The sequence below is a fragment of the Coenobita brevimanus genome, chromosome 94 (genome assembly GCF_032717465.1).
Source record: "Coenobita brevimanus isolate Jiangsu-jjx chromosome 94, ASM3271746v2, whole genome shotgun sequence".
In the NCBI taxonomy this organism is placed as follows: Eukaryota; Metazoa; Arthropoda; class Malacostraca; order Decapoda; family Coenobitidae; genus Coenobita; species Coenobita brevimanus.
Genome location: NC_137047.1, coordinates 28,091,434 through 28,110,022, shown reverse-complemented (window position 1 = coordinate 28,110,022; position 18,589 = coordinate 28,091,434). Strand labels below are relative to the sequence as shown.

Below are 18,589 nucleotides of genomic sequence, written 5' to 3'. Positions count from 1 at the left end.
CCATTGCAGTGTCATCATATGTGGTCAGGATACTGCATTCGGTCTTGGCTGCTAAAATCCAGGGTGCAGACTTGTTCTCGTGGATGCAGCGCGCATTTAGACCTAGTGACGGCTGTGCCGAGAACATAAACATGACAAATGCGATCCTGTACCAGGGTTATAGGAGGTGGTATGATGTGTATGTGGTGTTATTGGATGTCCAGGAGGCTTTTGATACTCTATCCCACTCTGCCTTGGGCGCCATACATTGTAGAGTTGGCGTGCCGCCTCCTCTAGCCCTGTACTGCACTCTGTGTTGTGAGACTGCGAGACTGGACCCCCTGAGGACAACCATCAGTCTGGCCCGGGGGGTCCAGCAAAGGGAGCCTCTCTCCCCCTTGATATTCAATGCAGCAATGGATTATGTACTAGGAGGCCTGGATCTCCAGCTCGGGATCAAGCTAGATGATCAGCGTGTGGTCGGCTATGCCTACGCTGATGACCTAGTCTTGACGTCACCCGCCATGCCTTCCCTGCAGTCCTTAGTTGACTCGGCCTTGACCAGGCTGGATCAGCTTGGACTACAGGTATATCCTGACAAATGTAGATCTGTTGCCTTGGTGCAGGACGGGAAGACCAAGAAGTACAGAAATCCCTCCAATATCCAATGTAATAGAGCCAAAGGCATGTCCGGATAGTGATCCTGTCCGGATATTGGTCCCCAGCCTCCTGGACTTGTACCTATGGACCCTAACTCAGAAAAACACCTATACAACTCCCTCTGGACATGCATTACTAAGAACCAAATCACACCAATAAGGGACATAAAAGACTGAAATAAATGCAAAAGAACCATAAAATGAGGTTTTAGAGGTGAGTTTATACAATATTAAACATTCTGGGTACTTACAAGTCCCCGGCTCCTGGACTGGTTTGAACTGCCAGTTTGCAGTCCACAGTTAATCCTCTGCACTCTAAATTCTAATTTCTTAACACTGCACAACACTGTAAATTCCCGTGTGTTCTAGTGGCGAGGTATTGCAGTTTATTCACTGTTTATTCACAAAAAACAAGCACCTGTGGCTTGCACTGCTATAAGCATCTGCTCTCGATCGGAGTTAAGCTGTGACTGTTGATGATGGCGGGGTAACAGAATTGCCAGATCGCAATGGCCACATTACCAAACTCCTCAATTTTCATTACCATTTTTACTTTTCATTACCAAATTTGTAAAGCTAGCATCTATTCTTCACTAATCATAAACACAAGTGGAAATACATGTAATCACTCTTCTTTTAATTAACAGCATGTTGATTATTATCACGCTATATAGGCTACCAAATTAATCAGAGAGAGCAAACAATCCACCATCTCCATCCTGTGTATCCTCATACATGTAAAAAATCCATTTGGTAATGCATTATTCTGATTCATTACCAAATGAATTTTTCATTACCAAATTGGCCCACACTTGGTAATGAAAAATACCAAATGGCAACCCTGACAGGGGAGGGGGGAGGAAGGAAGGGGTGAAGGGACCATGGTGTAACAGCTGTTCAGCAATTTCAAATTACGGGTGGAAAAAAAAGTCAGATTTTTTTCGAATTTTTTGCGGTTTTTGGCCCATTTTGGGAATATTGGATCCTGGGACGATTATGTCCGGTTAGTGGGGATGTTCGGATATTGGGCGTTCGGATATTAGAGGGATTACTGTACATCTGGTCAGCCAACCCATTCCTCACAGCTGGTGGTCATATGATCCCCACGCTTAGTGTCTCTCAGACCGCAAAGTATTGTGGATGTGGGCTGGAGGCCATCTCAATGTGTGCATAAAGAGACACTGAGGGAGATGCTGGGGAGGGTTCATGCGGCGCCCTTGCGCTCTCAACAAAAGCTGTGGGTGGTCACCAAGGTAGTATACCCGAGGTTACTCCACAGACTTGTCCTAGCAGGGATGCCTCTGGGTGTGCTCAAAGACTTAGACTGGAGCATGAGAGCGTCAGTGAGGGACATATTACACCTTCCCGCCGATACCTCAAAAGCATTCTTCCACGCGCTGCTGAAGGGTGGAGGATTAGGGATTCCCTCTTTTTACACCCGAGTTCCGCCGCTCAGGGCAGCTTGACTGCTCCAAATCAGACAGTCAACTTGCCCAATTATGACTGATCTCCGTGAGCACCCGTACATCAGGGATTGCATAGAGCGGATCAGATTGCCCCTCATACAGGGGTCAGGGTTACTGACCGTAGCATTGAGGCGAATCAGTGGATCCTGGACCTCTGCAGGTGGTATAATGTTGAAGACCTGAAGGGATGCTCAAGGCAGGCTCACGGTTCATCGCACATGTGGATATATGAAGGATCTGGTAATCTCAGCGACTCCAGATACATCGGAGCCGTCAAGCTAAGAGGAAACCTTGCACATAGACTTACCAGAACAGTAATGCAAATATTTAACTTACAAATACAGTACTGTGGGAAAGCAGTACAGTACAGCAAATCACATGATCACGTGATCAAAACAAACTGTGCATGCTGTGCTGATGTTCAAGGGTTTGGCCTTTCAAAGGCCTCTCTTGCGTAAATTTATAGTTTTCTTAATGGTTCTTTAATCTTACGTTGTCTTATACGTATCCCAATTCCAACACTTACCGTGTAAAACTGCGAGAGCGTTCGGCAAGAACGTGTTCAGGGCGAGCTTGCTGTACAGTAATACCTCGATATACGATACCCCTAGATGCGATACCCTGGCTTAACGATGGGGGTAGAAATTGCACCATACCCCGCCTAACAATGGCCAAACCCTGGTTTAATGATGGGTTTTGATTCTTCTTACTGATTCTGATGATATTTTAGACTAAAATTGTATGTTTAGGTTCATTTACAAACTGTTTTTAGACTCAGATGAATGTGTTTTGGCCATAGGTGGGGTGAATATTGTCATTTTGGGGTACAGTTTACTAAGCTTGATTTTTTCCAGACATATCTGACGATATTCAGATTTGATTTGTTGGTTTTAGTGAGTTATTTACAGGTGTTAGGCTTAGGATAGCTTCCTTGACAGTAGTTAGGCCATTTAGATTGCCTTTAAACCTGTTTTTAGGCTCATCTGGGGAGCTTTTGGACTTGGTTTGGGGGTGAAACCCAAGGCTGGTAAACGGTCCACATTGAAATACATGTTAAAAGTACCCCGATATACGATAACCCCCCAACGATGGGGTTTTACCTAACCAATTAGACTGATAAACCATGGTATGCCTGTACTGTAACTGAGTTATACTTAAGTGAAGTGACTAACACAGTCAGATATTTACCTTGTCTCAAGTCAAAACTCCATGAATTAAGTAATCTGCCAAATTTGCAGTAACATGTTTGCTATGCCAGAGTAAGTTTGCTGTACTTTATTGTTAATATTAAAGTAGAAAGTTGTTTTTGTTTTGGAACCTGTGTGTGGAACAGTTATTTGTTGTAATCCAGGAGGGAACTGGGACAGAAAGGGATACTTAATATCTTGCTATCCTAACTTTACTGTTACAGGTTCTCTCTGGACTTGTCTCCACACTCCTCATTGCTATTGTTAGGCCACCAATCCTTAATTACTAGCAGTCATTCATCGTGATCAGTGGGACACCACTGAAGTAGAGGGCACGACACATGTACTACAAATTACTGTATTGTACTTGAAAGAACAGTGGGCCATTAAATTTTTTAATTTGTTAAATGATGTTCAATTATCATTTTAAGAACCTGATTCACTATATACGTACCCTAGTCCACTGGATGTATTATGGTTCTATAAATGTTCAAAGCTTTCTCTCTAATTACAGTATATGTGGACTAAATATGGCTCTGTACAATTCAAGCCAAGCCATCATGTGGTTAGTCTATCAGTCAACCACATCCACCATACATATACTGAACCTTTTTCAGTTGGCTATACGAGACCGTTTGTTTGGCCAGAAGAGTCTGCTAAACTCAAAATTTTGTAATCAGCCTACATTATACAGAGGGTTTACTGTACAGTATGTGAAATCAGTGATTATTATTCCTGGTGAAATTTATACTCATGAGGGGAGGATGTCAGTGGGTGGGGTGGGTATCATTTCGCATCTGTCATGTTTAACCCTTCCGTGACCGAAGGCCCGGAATTTTCCGTGCACGCCAGGCCGATACCGGGGCCATTTTGTGAAGTTTTGAAAATTGATTTTTTTTCTTGCCATACTGAAGAGAAAGTTCAGATGCATCTAACAGTGCAAATCCCAGCTTCCTAAACGCATTCCGTGGCTTGCAATGGAGCGCGGAAGTTGCAGAAAAATCGGCAACCGATATATGCCAACCAGGGGCGCTGCCGCAACGCAACTAGGCAGGTGTTGTTATTTTTTTTTTACCTCCCAAAACAAAGCGAATGGTGCTGAACTGTCGCACATATATGAGATATGATGATATCAAATGATTTCAGTACATAATATGTAAGGAATGGCTGGAAAAAAAATTGTTATGAATACTTTTTCACCTTACTGATATAAAATAAGTTTATGGTAGTTTCAAGTTATTAAGTTATCGCTATGCCCAAGCTTGGAAAAGGGAGCGAAAGGGTTGAATTTTCAGTCCTAAATGAGAAAATTGCATGTCCTCCGCTGGGCTCTGCCACGAGAGAACAAAGTGGAGGGTCAGATCCGATTAGCAATACGGAAATTGGGTCACAACTTCGAGCTCCCACACCACGAGCATGGCTAAAAATAGAATCATAATGCAGTTTCAGAACTAAGAATAAGTCTAATTATTACGAATACAGAGACAAAGCAGAAATAAATATGTTTACAGATGGAGGAAAATGTATTTTTTCCATAATAACATGTTCATCTTTCTCTATCATTTTACGTTCATCTTTATCATTTACCTTGTTATTTTTGCAATATATATTGCTGTCTTGTAAACAAAGTGGTTTTGTGTGTTTTGCAAGGGAGGAAAAAGATTGTATTTTCTGTCTGGGCTGAGATAATGGGTGTAACTATGAGTTTTAAAGCATTGCCACGAGTGAAAAAATCATACATCCACTCCTCACGACAGCAGGTGGTGAACTGACAGATGATATGTGAGAGGGTGAAGTCAAGGTCAGTCTCATGTCCCAGATTTTCGTTCACTTCCCGAAAGTTTTCACAGTTTTCTAGAAGTTGCACTGCATCTAATGATCCAAACAATTACAGCAAACCTGAGCAAATAGGTACAGATACCAAGACAAAAATGTATTTTTCACTTATTATCATGTCTTTTTTGTTTTGCCTGTATTACTTCATAATCGTAAACAGGTGATTGTGTGTGTTTTGCAAGAGAGGACAAAGATGATATTATGTTCTGCCTGGGTCGAGATAATGGGTGTAGTTGTGTTTGTTTAGGCATGGCCAGGAGTGAAAAAATCGAAAATCCACTCATCACAGCAGCAGGCTCTGAACTGTTTGATGGGGTGTATGGGAGTGTATTGCAGGTCAGTGTGAAGACATTCAGAACGTTTGTTCACTTCCCAAAAATTTTTGCAGTTTTTTTTTTTGGCCGCACTCAAACGACGCCTGCAGCCATTTATCGGCTAAACGTCATTCGACGCCAGCGGCCACAGAGGGGTTAAATCATTTGTCCAGGTACATCTTTTTCATTTTATTCTTGCTATCTCTTGACAACTGCATTCAGCTTAGGACAGATTTTTTTTTTTTTTTTTTTTTTTTTTTTTTTTTACAGGGGAGGTTGGATACAGCTGTAACACTCCTCTTCATTTTGAGAGGCTTTTCCTAATCTCAATAAAGCTGCCTAGTAGCAGCAAGAATAAACTAACAAGCGTATCTCCTGAATAAAGGGGTCACGAAAGTCCTTAATGGCTGAAGCACTAGGAGTCAGAGAGGGACTTTTGTGGATGATTCAGTAAATGTTTTAGGTAATGTGTCCAGCACAAATCTGAGGAAATTACAGTGAATGAACCTGAATAGGAGGCTTTAGAATTCAACAGCAGAGGCTATGACCTGAATGTGTTATACAAGAGAATCTGGATTATATATTTTTTATTATCTCTACATGATTGGCAGTGTCAGCAATTTCTGTGTTGGACAATGTTAGGAAAGATATAAGATACTATTCCAGCAATAATTCTCAAAATTAACAAAGTATGGCAGCTCTACAGGGATCCCAAAGGGGTTCATATCAAATGGGGTATATCATATCTGCAAAGGTCACAAACACCCAGTGAGAAGCTATGGAATCTAATTTAAATAACCTAACAGTAAAAGAAAGAAGCTTGCCCTTCAACCTTCACAATAAATTATTACCAGTGCTGTCTTATGATACAATAAAAGAAATATGACCTTCAGTTAAAGCAAAGCCACTAAGTTAACACATCCAGGAAAACACGTTTGTTACTTTGGCTACATAAAACTTAATTTTAATACCAAGTAAATCATTTAAAATAAAAATAAGCTAAACCTTTCACACTCTGTTCTTGCCAACACTACACATTAACTTCCTGAGGTGTTTCATCATTGGAGAGGCCTGTATAGCCAATCTTCCTGGTCAAGAAATTCCAGTAGGGTAAGACAGTGCTCTTAATGACCTGACGATGGAAATATGCCACAGCCAAAAGAAGGGATGATGTAAATACTAGGAAAAATGAAAGGATACCAATTGTGCCAGAGGAGTAGCCATGGTAATGTGGCCTGTCATCGTGTTCATCCTGGTATACCCCTGAGTCCAAATCAGAACGGCCATTGTTCTTTGTCCACTTACCATTGTGATACTGGGGACATTGCAGGTCTTGTACCTGAAATAAATACAAACACTTATGACATGTATCATTTAACCCATTTCCATCTAGTTGTAACTTCTGTAGCAATGTAGAGTAAAATCTTGATTTAACGGCACCCTAGGGCGCCCTGAGCATGCCGAAAAAAAAGAAATTCCATTAGATTGGGGCTTACACCTAGCTATCGATACCCCCGGAACTCACGCTAACACATTTTAACACATTTTTAAGCATATAAACATGTGGATACATACAAAATCAATAAAAAAGAATTTATACTTAGAACAAAAGAAAGCAGGTAGGTGTGGTGTTGTAGTAAAGTACTGTACAGTAATCCAGGTAAGTACTGTACAGTACAGTAATCCAGGTAAGTTAGTTGGCAGGTTGGAGAGAATAGATGGCACTACATAAATAAGTTCACTAAGTTATGAAGTCTATAACACTAGTTCTTATATCTAACCTTACATGCTAATTTTTTTCACTTTGGGGTGAGGCTAGGTGGGAGGATGACTGGGTGAGCATAAACATACCCAGTTGGCGGGAAACTGCAAACAGACAAACGAGTTGCACGCGGCGCCCGCCACATTTGAATTTCTTTCTAATTTTTACCCATTTGGGGGGAATCTTTAAAAATTTTTCCATAAATATTCCTCAGGAGATTTGTGCCGTTAGTTTGGGGTTGCCATTAGAGTGAATGCCATAAAATCGAGGTTTTACTGTAGTATGAACAATTTCTCAGATATGAAATACAAACGCATCATCAGAATACTGAGTTTTGTATGGCTTCCTAAAATCACCCTATAGTATGCCTTATTTTAATCTCATGAAGATCTTTAACCTTATTCATGTCAGCTGATGGTCAGGTGTAGTCATACTGGAAGTTATATTTCATTAACCTCTACACCGCGGGCATGTTTACCAATGTTTTGCGTGTGCCGCGGGGTTATTCGGGCTCCGACAGACTCTCAAAAAATATTTGCCAAAAATCAATTATTAGTCCTAGAATATTAAAATTATATATGCTTATGGCACATACCTTCAGCTTTCTCCTGGAATGTTTGTTGAGCCTTCATCAGTTACCGTAGGACTTGTGGAAACCTCTGAAGTTGGGTAACGAAGTCTCCACTTTACACTTCCCGACAACCCGTAATATGATTACCGCAGCCAGATATTAACACTATAAACACTACTCTATGATTTTCAAGTAGTTTGGGATCCATACTCCAAAAAAAAAAACACTGTGAAAGCAATGAAAATTACGAGTGCGTCTGACCGTCGCACTTGCGCTAGTTCGCTCTTGATACTCTGTCATTTATTATTCATAAAACCCCTCACACTTTATATTTCTATTACTGTATAACACTTATATATATCTACAGTCTTTATCCATAAGGTTCCTTCAGTAGTATTAGTTTATTGTCAATTTCTTTCAGTAAAATACGTAGCATTCACTTTCTCATCCTGTATACTAGCATTGAGAGTGAATGTCACTTTCACCTTCACTCTCATAACTCATAGTATTCAGACATGCTAGAGTGAAACTTTCACTTTCATTACTCCTAGGGTATATACTCGTATTCTTATAATACTACTCATTTACATTTCTATTTACGTTCTCTATTTTATTTACGTTATTTACATTCTATTTTATTTACACTGTGTTATGCACTGTCACTTGAAGTAACTTATAAAACTATTTTCCACTGTACACGTATATTTACATTCATTACTTTCACTTGCTGTTTACACATTATTTACAATTCCACTTGCACTGTTTTACTCAATAGAAAGATTGTAGTCACTCTTTTATCAATTGTCAGCCCTTTACCTCTTTCCACATGAGGTTTGGTAGGGGGTAAAGGTCACAGGGCCCTTTGCATGGGGGTGAAAAGTCCCTGAAGCTAGCAAGAGTGAACAGACATACCTCCACTTTGGAAGATGAGAGTAAACTGATAAGGGTGGGCCGGGGTGGTGGCCTACCTAGGGAAATTCATTACTGCCAACGTTAGCCTCTTGACACAGCTAATTTATAGCAGTGAAATGATTGGCAGGAAATCTAGACAATACATAATAAATTAGGTAGTTCCAGATGAATGTAAATATCACTTAGGCTTCTCCCTTCCCTTCTTATATGTATATTTATTACGGAAATAGATTACACGGCATATTTCAAGGGGAAATAAACAGCGAAAATTAGCGAACGAGTGCACGTGAGGTGTTGTCAGGTGATAATTAGCCAATTCCAGGTGTATGGCACTCTCACTTACCTTATTTCTTTCTTGTATATATTATTTGGTATAAGAATAGGACATAGGGCTTATTTCAATGGATGAAATCAGTGAAAAATTCCAGGGAAGATTTACTTAGCGTAGCACGGCCGGGCAGGCAAGAGGATAGGGTAATGGAGGGGGGGTAGGGAGGGGAGTCAAGAACGGGGAGAAATGGCTAAATTGTCAACAATGGATGGGAGTACAGATGAGATTAGGAGTGCTGACTAGTGTTGGACATTGGCAGTACTGATAGATGATACAAGCCCCCACTTGGAAGCCCGGGTGAATTCAAAATAACATAGAATCACAAAAGTGACGCCCCGTGGTATGATCCCTTGCTCCCAAGCGTCACGAAAGTGACGCCCCGCGGTTAAGGGGCTAATAACCATGGAGATCTACTGCTACCTCATAAATAAGGTTTACTGAATTTTATGCACTATGATTTGGTATTCAAGTTGTGGAAATAGTCCAATTCCATCAGATTATGAAAAAAAAAAAATTTACTAGTCAGCTCTATTTACAGGAACTTGGATGAACAACTGCACAACTATTCTCTGCCAAGAACATGTACCAATGAGGCTTCCAACAGGATGCTTAACCCCTTCACAATGATGACATCTTTTCCATTTTACTTAGGCCATCACTATACCATTTTATTAACCTTAGAAAGCCCCCAAAGTGTTAATAAAGACTATATCTAACCCCTCCAGCCAGAGAAGTCTCTCCAAAGCTGAATAAGATTGTCTGGATGTAAAAAAGCAAGAATAAAATAAGGCACACATCACCTAACTTATAATTCCCATCAATGAAAGTGATATTACAAAGTTAACCCCTTCAGAAAAATGACATAATCGTACTGTTAATAATAATCTTGTTACTACCACATAATCTTATTCAGTCTGACAAACTTTTAAAACTTGAGGGGTTATATATATAGCCTTCATCTACCCCTTTAATATAAGATGTCCCTCCTAAGCTGAATAAAATGCTATACATATGCTGGGAGGTCAAAGATGATTCCATTCACAGATTATGTGAAGTGCAATGATGTGGGCCACTTTGTTTTTGGGATGAGACTGGTCTACCAATACTGAAGGAAAGATGAGATGGACACTGCAATGAGATCATAAAATATGACTATATAATGAATGCTTATATTAGTCAATTTTGCTAATAGGGGATCTATAACACTCACAAAATTAAAGTAAGGAAAGATGAGATGGACACTGCAATGAGATCATAAAATGTGACTATATAATGAATGCTTATATTAGTCAATTTTGCTAATAGGGGATCTATAACACTCACAAAATTAAAGTACTGTACTATTGGGTTTCCATGGTTGTTCAATCTGTAGGTGGACGGAGTAATAAAAGAGATACAAGGTAGGGCAGTGGATGTTGGAGTGGCCCCAGTGAGAGAGGGTAGTGTTTGTAAACTCCCTGTACTGTTGTTTGCAGATGATACTGTGTTTTTAAGTGAAGACAAAGGGGAGCTGCAATGCTTGGTGGATGAGTTTGGGAGTGTGTGTAAGAAACAGAATCTAAAGGTGAATGTAGGGAAGAGTAAAGTGATGGTCTTTGAGCGAGGTGAAGTCAGTGAATGTACAGTGAGGCTGGATGGTGAGGAAATGGAAAATGTGAGTACATTTAAGTACTTGGGTAGTGTGATGAGTAAGGATGGAAGTTTGAAGTGTAAAGTGCTTGAAAGGGTACAACAAGGATGAAAGGTTGCTGGTTCCTTGAAAGCGGTGATAAGAAACGGAAGTGAGCATGGAAGTGAAAAAGTTACTATATGACAGTATTGTGATACCAACTGTAACGTATGGTAGTGAAGCTTGGACGTTGTTGAAGGGACACAAGTCAAGAGTGAGAGCAGTGGAAATGAGTTATTTAAGAGGAGCCTGTGGAGTCACATGGAGAGACAGGCTGACAAATGAGGATATAAAAGAGCGTTGTGGTGTGGATGTGGATGTAATAGGAAGCGGAAGGAGGAACACACTGAGGTGGTTTAGCCACGTGGAGAGGATGGAGGGTGAGAGACTGATGAGGAGAATGTATGTGAGTGAGGTGGATGAGGGGAGAGGGAGGGGGAGGCCAAGGATGAGATGGAGGGATGGAGTGGAGAGGTATATGAGAGAGGGGGGTGTGAGTTGGGAGCAGGGTGGTGAAATGGCGGGCAGGGCGACATGGAGGTGATTTGTTTGTGGCCACCCCGTACAGGATTGAGGCATCTCACAATAGATAGATAGACTACTGGGTATGTTGGAATCAGTTAGAAGAGAGTTACACAAAAGCAAATATGATTTTTAAAGGATACACTTTGTATAAAATTACGTTTGGTTTTGTTTCAGCTTCATGTAAGACTAAAATAGGTGCTTTATTGTATGATGGAGCTAGTCTGTGTCTGCAGTCTTTGCATTCATTCATTCATTCATCATCCAATCCCATGTCACCCCATGAGGAGCGTAGGAGCCCAGGGCTAGGCAGTTGGTCCTGACATTTAAAATGAGAGTGACCAACCTCACTCATCCCTGAGTGGCATTACATGAGCAATAAACCCCAATCACCCCTTGGATATAAACCTTCACCAGCTCAATCCAATTGGAGCACAATAATTACCCACTAAACCACCAGGTGCCAAAATTTGGCTATATGGTTACCACCCAGCATAGCAAATGGCTTCCTGGTGTACAGGAAACCATTTGGTTTGTCACTCAGTGTAGAGTGACACAGGTAAAAGGAAGAGGAAAGAATGAAGGAATGAAAAACAGAAGAGGGAGTGTAAAGTCGCCAGTCTTTGCATAAAAACAAAAATAAAATTTTGAAATGAATAACAGATAAACTGAATGTACAATACCTTGCCAAGTTGTTTTCCTATATTAGATTCAGGGTAGCCATCAGCACAGGTGTATGTCTGCCAATCCACTACTTTAACCATTGTGGTGTTTAACCAGTGAATAAACTCCTTGGAACGACAGTCACAGGAAAACGGATTTTCTGACATCTTTATCTGGAGACCTGTTCTGTCATTCATTACAGCATCAAGTCGGGTCATAGCATCACCAGAGAGCCTGGCAAGAAACATCATGCATTAATTTTATACACACAACTTTGACACAAAATTACAGTAATCTCTTAATTATCTAGCGTAATTCAGCCAACCCCCATGCCTGATATTGCATCGGAACCCCCAGCCGGCTATCCATTCGGCTGTGTTCCAGATAATGTGTCACTATCCTAAGCTATCTGTTTCAATCCTCTATCCTAAAAACCTTCCTACAACAATACCCATGGGTAAAAGATTAAAATTAAGCATAAAATACAATACAGTACTGATAAAGTACATATAGCACAGAATACAGTACAAAATATAATCATACCATACTCACCTAGTGTTGGCATTGATGAAGAGTAGAGTAGTACACTATGCAGTACAGTGCTCTTAATCCCATGTGGTTTAGTGGTGAACAGCTCCCACAATGATTACTTCAGCTCCATCACCTCAGCCCCTATCTCAGCCAAGGGTACTGGAGTTGGCATTGGAGAAGGAGTGGCAGAGGGTGCGAGGTAAAAATCTAAGAATGTCTCTGACTGGGGTGAGAACTCTGGCAGACACCACCCCTGAGGGGGCTGAAGGCTGAGATGATGGTGCCATGCTAGAAGTGCCTAGTTTTGACACAGATGGTGCTGTGGCAGGGGTTGCTGGGTGAGGTGAAAAGCAGAGACTGAGGTGCCTGGCTGGGATAATCCAGGCCGATGTGAGGAGGCAGAGGCCTGGGGTGACAGAGGCAGATGTGAGGAGGTCAAAGACTGGGATGACAAAGACCAATATGAGGTAGAAGGGTGAGGCAATGGAATGGCAAGCATCACTGAATGGAAAAACGACGTGATAGAGGGCTGCCCTATGATCCTTCTCGACTGCAGTTTGATAACATTCTCACAACTCTCTCCCAGGTAGGTGGTCATGGCATTGGTAAAGATGGCCTGGCAACTGGGATGCTATAGTAATCAAGATGAATGTCCATCGCATCATAGACTTGCTGGAGCCCAGGGATATCAGCCACTTCATCATCATCCTCTTTCTCCTCCCCTGCATCCTCATTGCCCCCTGCAGTTACAGATTTCATGATTTCCTAATCGGACATAGTCTGGTACCCAAGGTTTCCCTCGTCCACTTCAGTTACCTGTTCTCCTGCAGCTTCCGTCTGCCAGAAGTCGTCCTGAGCTTCGAATCCAGTGAAGTCAGCAATGGCCTCTTCACCCCTAAGGAGGTTGTTCCAACTGTACACAAGCATAAGCGCAGAGAGTTCCTTCCAAGCCTGGGCCCAGTTGTAGATCGCAGACTTGAGGGAATACCACTTGAGGTTGGCCAAGGACCTCCCTCCCCTACTGTCCTCGCCTTGGGCTGCCTCCTCCTCATCTTCAAGCACAACCATCATGTCTTCTATAAACCTCTTCTGGTACTGCAGCTTTGTTGCCGCAATAATACCCTGGTCCATCGGTTGCAAGATGGAGGCCGAATTGAGGCAAGAACATGACCCTAATACGACTTCCCTCTCCAATCAACTCCTTCTCAGAAGTTGCAGCAGGAGCATTGCCAAGAAGAAGCAGAGCCTTCACCTGGTCGCAGGCAAGGCAAAGACTCTCCGTTTGATAACGGATAATCTCCTTCACAACATCAAGGGTGAAGAGGCCATTGCTGACTTCATTGGAATCGAAGCTCAGGACTTGTGGTAGGTGGGAGGCGCTCATCATCAACCCACTTAGTATAGCTGTACTCTGTTTTTAGGGTAGCTCTACACTGAATGGCAAGCCAAATGATTCCTGTAAAGAAGGAAATCATTTACAACGCGGGGTGGTAACCTTATAACTAACCAACAACTGTTCCCTATGTGACAACAAGTGGGTTGGCGTTGGGTTAGTGTCCCTCCCCGGAAAACAACTAACTAAAAACATGAACAAGAAGCCTCTGACCAGGACTGACAAGCAGGGGACGAATAAGGACCGAACAGAGGACGTGGTACGGATTGCGACATGGAATGTATGGGGTGCAAAAGATGAGGTGAAAGAGAGAGAGATATTGTCCAGGTGCTTAAGGGTGCAAAATTGGATGTATGCGGATCAACTGAATCTAAATGGAGAGGTAAGAATGTGAAAGAATGGAAGTATGGATGGGGTATATGTGCGGGAGTGGGTGAGAATGAGAGGGCAAAAGAAGAATGTGTATTGTTGTGTGCAAGAGATGGAAAGAGAATATATGAGGGTATGGATCAGTTGGCTCAAGAACTGTGGGTAAGATTGAAAGTTGGACTACAAATGTGGGCACTGTGTATGTGGATGCACCGACGCAAGACCGTGCAAACAGAGTGAAAGAAGAGTTCTGGACAATTGTGGAAGCGTGCATGGAAAAGTCTGAAAGGAATAAGAGAGTGTTTTTGATTGGAGATATGAATGGAAAAGTAGGGAATGTGAAGGTGGATGGAGTGGTTGGTGACATGGGTGTGCCTGCAGAAATGGAAGAGAATGGCAGTGCTCAAGTGGACATTTGTGCTGGGAGGGGGTTAGTGATAGCCAATACCCTCTTCAGACACAAAATGATCCACAGGTATATGTGGCGAGTAATGAGAAGGGTTGGTGGTGAACTGAATGAACGGAGGGCAATGACTGATTATGTGTGTGTTGATGAGAGAATGAGAAGATGTGTAATGGATGCAAGAGCATATAAGGGTTGGGGGAGTGGACTTTCTGACCACCACTTGGAGGTGGTGAAAATCAAGGTTGAAATGAAGTGGGAGAATAGAAGAAGGGAAGGACAGAAGGAAGTAGTTCTTACAAAGAGGGTGGAAAGGCTACAAGAGGATGAAAAAAGGGCAGAATATAAGAGAGAAGTGAAGAAGCAATTGGGTAAATATGATTTGGAGCAGGTGGGGGAAAGTGGAAGGCGTGTGCAAGATATTCACAGAAGAAATCTGTGCAGCATGTGAGGTGGTGTGTAAGGTAAAGAGAAGATGAAAAGAGATGCAGGGAACAGCATGGTGGGATGAAGGAGTGGGACAGGCTGTGGCACAAAAGAAGAAAGCATATAGTGAGTGGATGAGAAACAGGGATGTGGAGGAAGTTGAGAGACAGAAGAAAGAGTTATATGCAGATAGGAAGAGAGAGGTGAAAAGATTAGTATGAGAGAATAAGAAGAGAGTGGATGAGGAATTTGGAAGGAATTTGAGTGTAAAGTGGAGGGAATGTACGAAAATGTTCTGGAGAGAGGTAGAAAGAGTCAGACATGATGATAAGGAAGTAAGTCAGGGAGTGAAAGATAAAAATGGTAGATTGCTAGTGGAGAAGGGAGAAAAAGTAAGCAGATGGAGAGAACACTTTATGGAATTATTGAACATAGAGAACAAAAGTAATGCAAGTATAAGTGGCTGAGGAATGGCTGGGAGAAGGAGGGATGTGAGATGACAGAAAGAAATCAGTAGGATGGAAGTTGTGGAAGCAATGAAGAAAGTCAAAATGGGGAAAGCCCCAGAAACTGATGAAGAGTGTGGTGAAATGCTGAAGCATGGGGGAGAGACAGTAGTAGAATGGATGTGGAAGATGTGCAGATTGGCCTGGGAGGAAGGTAAAGTCCCGGAGGATTGGAGGTCAGGTATTATCATTCCCCTGCACAAAGGAAAAGGGGAAAAAGAAGTGTGTAGTAATCATAGAGCCATTTGTCTTCTTAGTGTAATAGGAAATGTGTATGGGAGGATACTTATTGACAGAGGTAGGGAAATAACAGAGGAATTAGTTGAAGAAGAACAGGCAGGTTTTAGGAAGGGAAGAGGTTGTGTAGATCAGATAATCATTCTTAGGTATTTAGTGGAATAGAGTCTAGAGAAGGGAAAGAAGTTGTATGTGGCTTTCAAAGATTTGGAGAAAGCATATGACAGGGTGGATAGAGAAGGAATGATGAAAAGATTAAGAATACATGGAGTAAGTGGGAAGTTGCTGAATGCCATGAAGAGTATATGTATGAAGGTGCTAAGGCTGCAGTGCATGTGGACAGTGAGCCGAGTGAATTTTTCTATTTGAAGGTTGGATTGAAACAGGGATTTATCATGTCTCCATGGTTGTTCAATCTGTATATGGGTGGGGTTATAAAAGAGATATAAGCTAGGGCTGTGGATGTTGGCATGGCCCTATTGAGAGAGGACAGTGTTTGGAAACTCTCTGTACTGTTGTTTGCCGATGATACTGTGTTGTTGAGTGAAGACGAAGGGGAACTGCAAGACTTCGTGAATAAGTCTGGGAGTCTGTGTAAGAAATGGAATCTAAAGGTGAATGTAGGGAAGAGTAAAGTTATGGTCTTCGATAGAAATGAAGTCACTAAATGTACAGTGATGCTGGATGATGAGGAATTGGAAAATGTGAGTGCATCTAAGTACTTGGGTAGTGTGATGAGTAAGGATAGAAGTTTAGAGGGTGAAGTGCTCGAAAGGGTACAACAAGGAAGAAAGGTTGCTGGTTCTTTGAAAGCGGTGATAAGAAACAGGAAAGTGAACATGGAAATGAAAAAGTTACTGCATGACAGTACTGTGATACCAACTCAATGTATGGAAGTGAAGCTTGGACCTTGTTGGAGGGACACAAGTCAAGTGAGAACAGTGGAAATGAGTTATTTGAGAGGAGCATGTGGAGTCACATGTGGAGCAGACTGACAAATAAGGAGGTGAAGAAGCATTGTGGTATGGATATGGACGTGATAGGAAGCATTAGGGGAAACACAATGAGGTGGTTTGGCCATGTGGAGAGGATGAAGAACAAGAGACTGACAAGGAGAGTGTATGTGAGTGAGGTGAAGTTGAGGAGAGGGAGGAGGAGTCCAAGGATGAGGTGGAGGGATGGAGTGGAGAGGTATATGAGAGAAGAGTGTGTATGCTGGGAGCAGGGCAGTGAAATGGCAGGGGACAGTGTGACATGGAGGCATTTTGTTTGTGGTCACCCCTTATGGGATTAAGGTGTCTGGCAATAGATACACAGATAAACAACATGACTGTATAACCATCTCTGAAGATCTTGGCTGTGAACCAAACCTTCAGTGTGTGGAAATAAATCACTGGGGGTCAACCCGTCAATCCCTGGAGATAAAGTGGCAGTTTTGCATGCCCCACTATAACAGGTTTCAGACAATGTGAACCTGCTGCACTGGCACAACACAAAGCTAAAACATGGTGTTTGCTCGCTTACGACCAGGTATCGACTTCTTCTCATCAGCTAAGGTATAAGTTGTAACACACCTGATGATATCAGTTTTATCAAAGCTATAAACCTGATTGAGACATAGACCTTCTGCATCAATCAGGTGTTTTAGCTTTGTCCAAAACTCATTTACTCCTTCTGTGTCTGCATCCAAAACTTCACCATAAGTACTGTTGTTAGTGAGCCCATGTTGAAGACTGAACTGAGTCAGCCAACCCTCAGAGGCACTGAATTCCACAATCCCCAGTTGCTCAGCGAATTTGGTGGCTGCAGCCTTCAGCTCGATGGAACACACAATCACACCACTGCCACACTGTTGTCTGAACCACTTCAGATAGGCCTGGTTGAGTTCACCATAGCTTGGCCATCATCTTGCGCTCATTCCATCAAACAGTCATACTATGGTCATCCTGGAAGAATATCTTGATGGAGTGCTGTTCTTTTGCAGATCCTGCAATGTGGTCCAGGGTATGTTATAGTGCCAGCTCAGCCTTGCAATGGTCATGGCTTGCTTCATCTTCTCAATTACAGTATCTCCATCTTCTTCTCCATGGCAAAAATGATATAAATCTTCTTAGCAGGTGGTGGAGGTGCCATGGAGACAGTAACTAAAACCAGACAAAAAGGCAAACAGGACCTGCAGCAGCCAGGGCACTGCCACAAAAGCCACAAATTCAGCCATGATGCAGAACTAACGTACAGTAGCCTGAGCACTAAGGCACGGAGCACTGGGGGGTCACAGGTGAAGCACAGCGCTGAAGCAACAAGCGAGGCATGAGGGGCCACAGACAAACTCACAGTACTGGGGGGTAGCCCCCACGTGGGTCACAACTGCACAACACAGATACATCCACACTGCTGTATACAGTAGTCAGAGCACTAGGGCACTGAGCAATGAGGGGCCACAAGGGAAGTCACAGCTCGAGAAATGAGTGAGGCATGAGAGGCCACAGGCACAACATGAGGGAGAAGCCATCACATGGGTCACAAATGCACAGCACACAGATACTGTACCTCCTCACTAAACGGTGTCCACAGGAGACAGTAAGAGAGCAACGGCAAGCTTAGTGCTTTAGGTGGGTCAGCTGTGGACACAGTAAGAGAGCAATGGCAAGCTTAGTGCTTTAGGTGGGTCATTCCCATAATGCTCTGTGATTGGCTGGCACATTGTGGGGTCTGCCTGTGTGTCAAATGCGTCCCGTGTCTCAGCAAGACGACACACCTCACTCCCAGAAAGTGCATAGTACCACCGATTGCTTCCTGTTTCAGAGCTGGATATTGCCTAATTTCGCCACATACTGTTTCAATAGAGCTGAG

General features: G+C 42.5%; 1 protein-coding gene across 1 annotated transcript in view; it reads right to left on the bottom strand.

The window, feature by feature from the left end:
- Window positions 1–6,268: 6,268 nt before the first annotated feature.
- Window positions 6,269–18,589, bottom strand: part of LOC145412833 (trophoblast glycoprotein) — a 75,403-nt gene continuing 63,082 nt past the window's right edge. The window contains exons 5-6 of the mRNA XM_080282624.1: window positions 11,892–12,105; window positions 6,269–6,780 (exon numbers count right to left, since the gene is read on the bottom strand). Of these exons, the coding sequence (XP_080138750.1) occupies window positions 6,472–6,780; window positions 11,892–12,105 (523 nt within the window). The 3' untranslated portion in view covers window positions 6,269–6,471. The remainder of the gene's footprint in view (window positions 6,781–11,891; window positions 12,106–18,589) is intronic.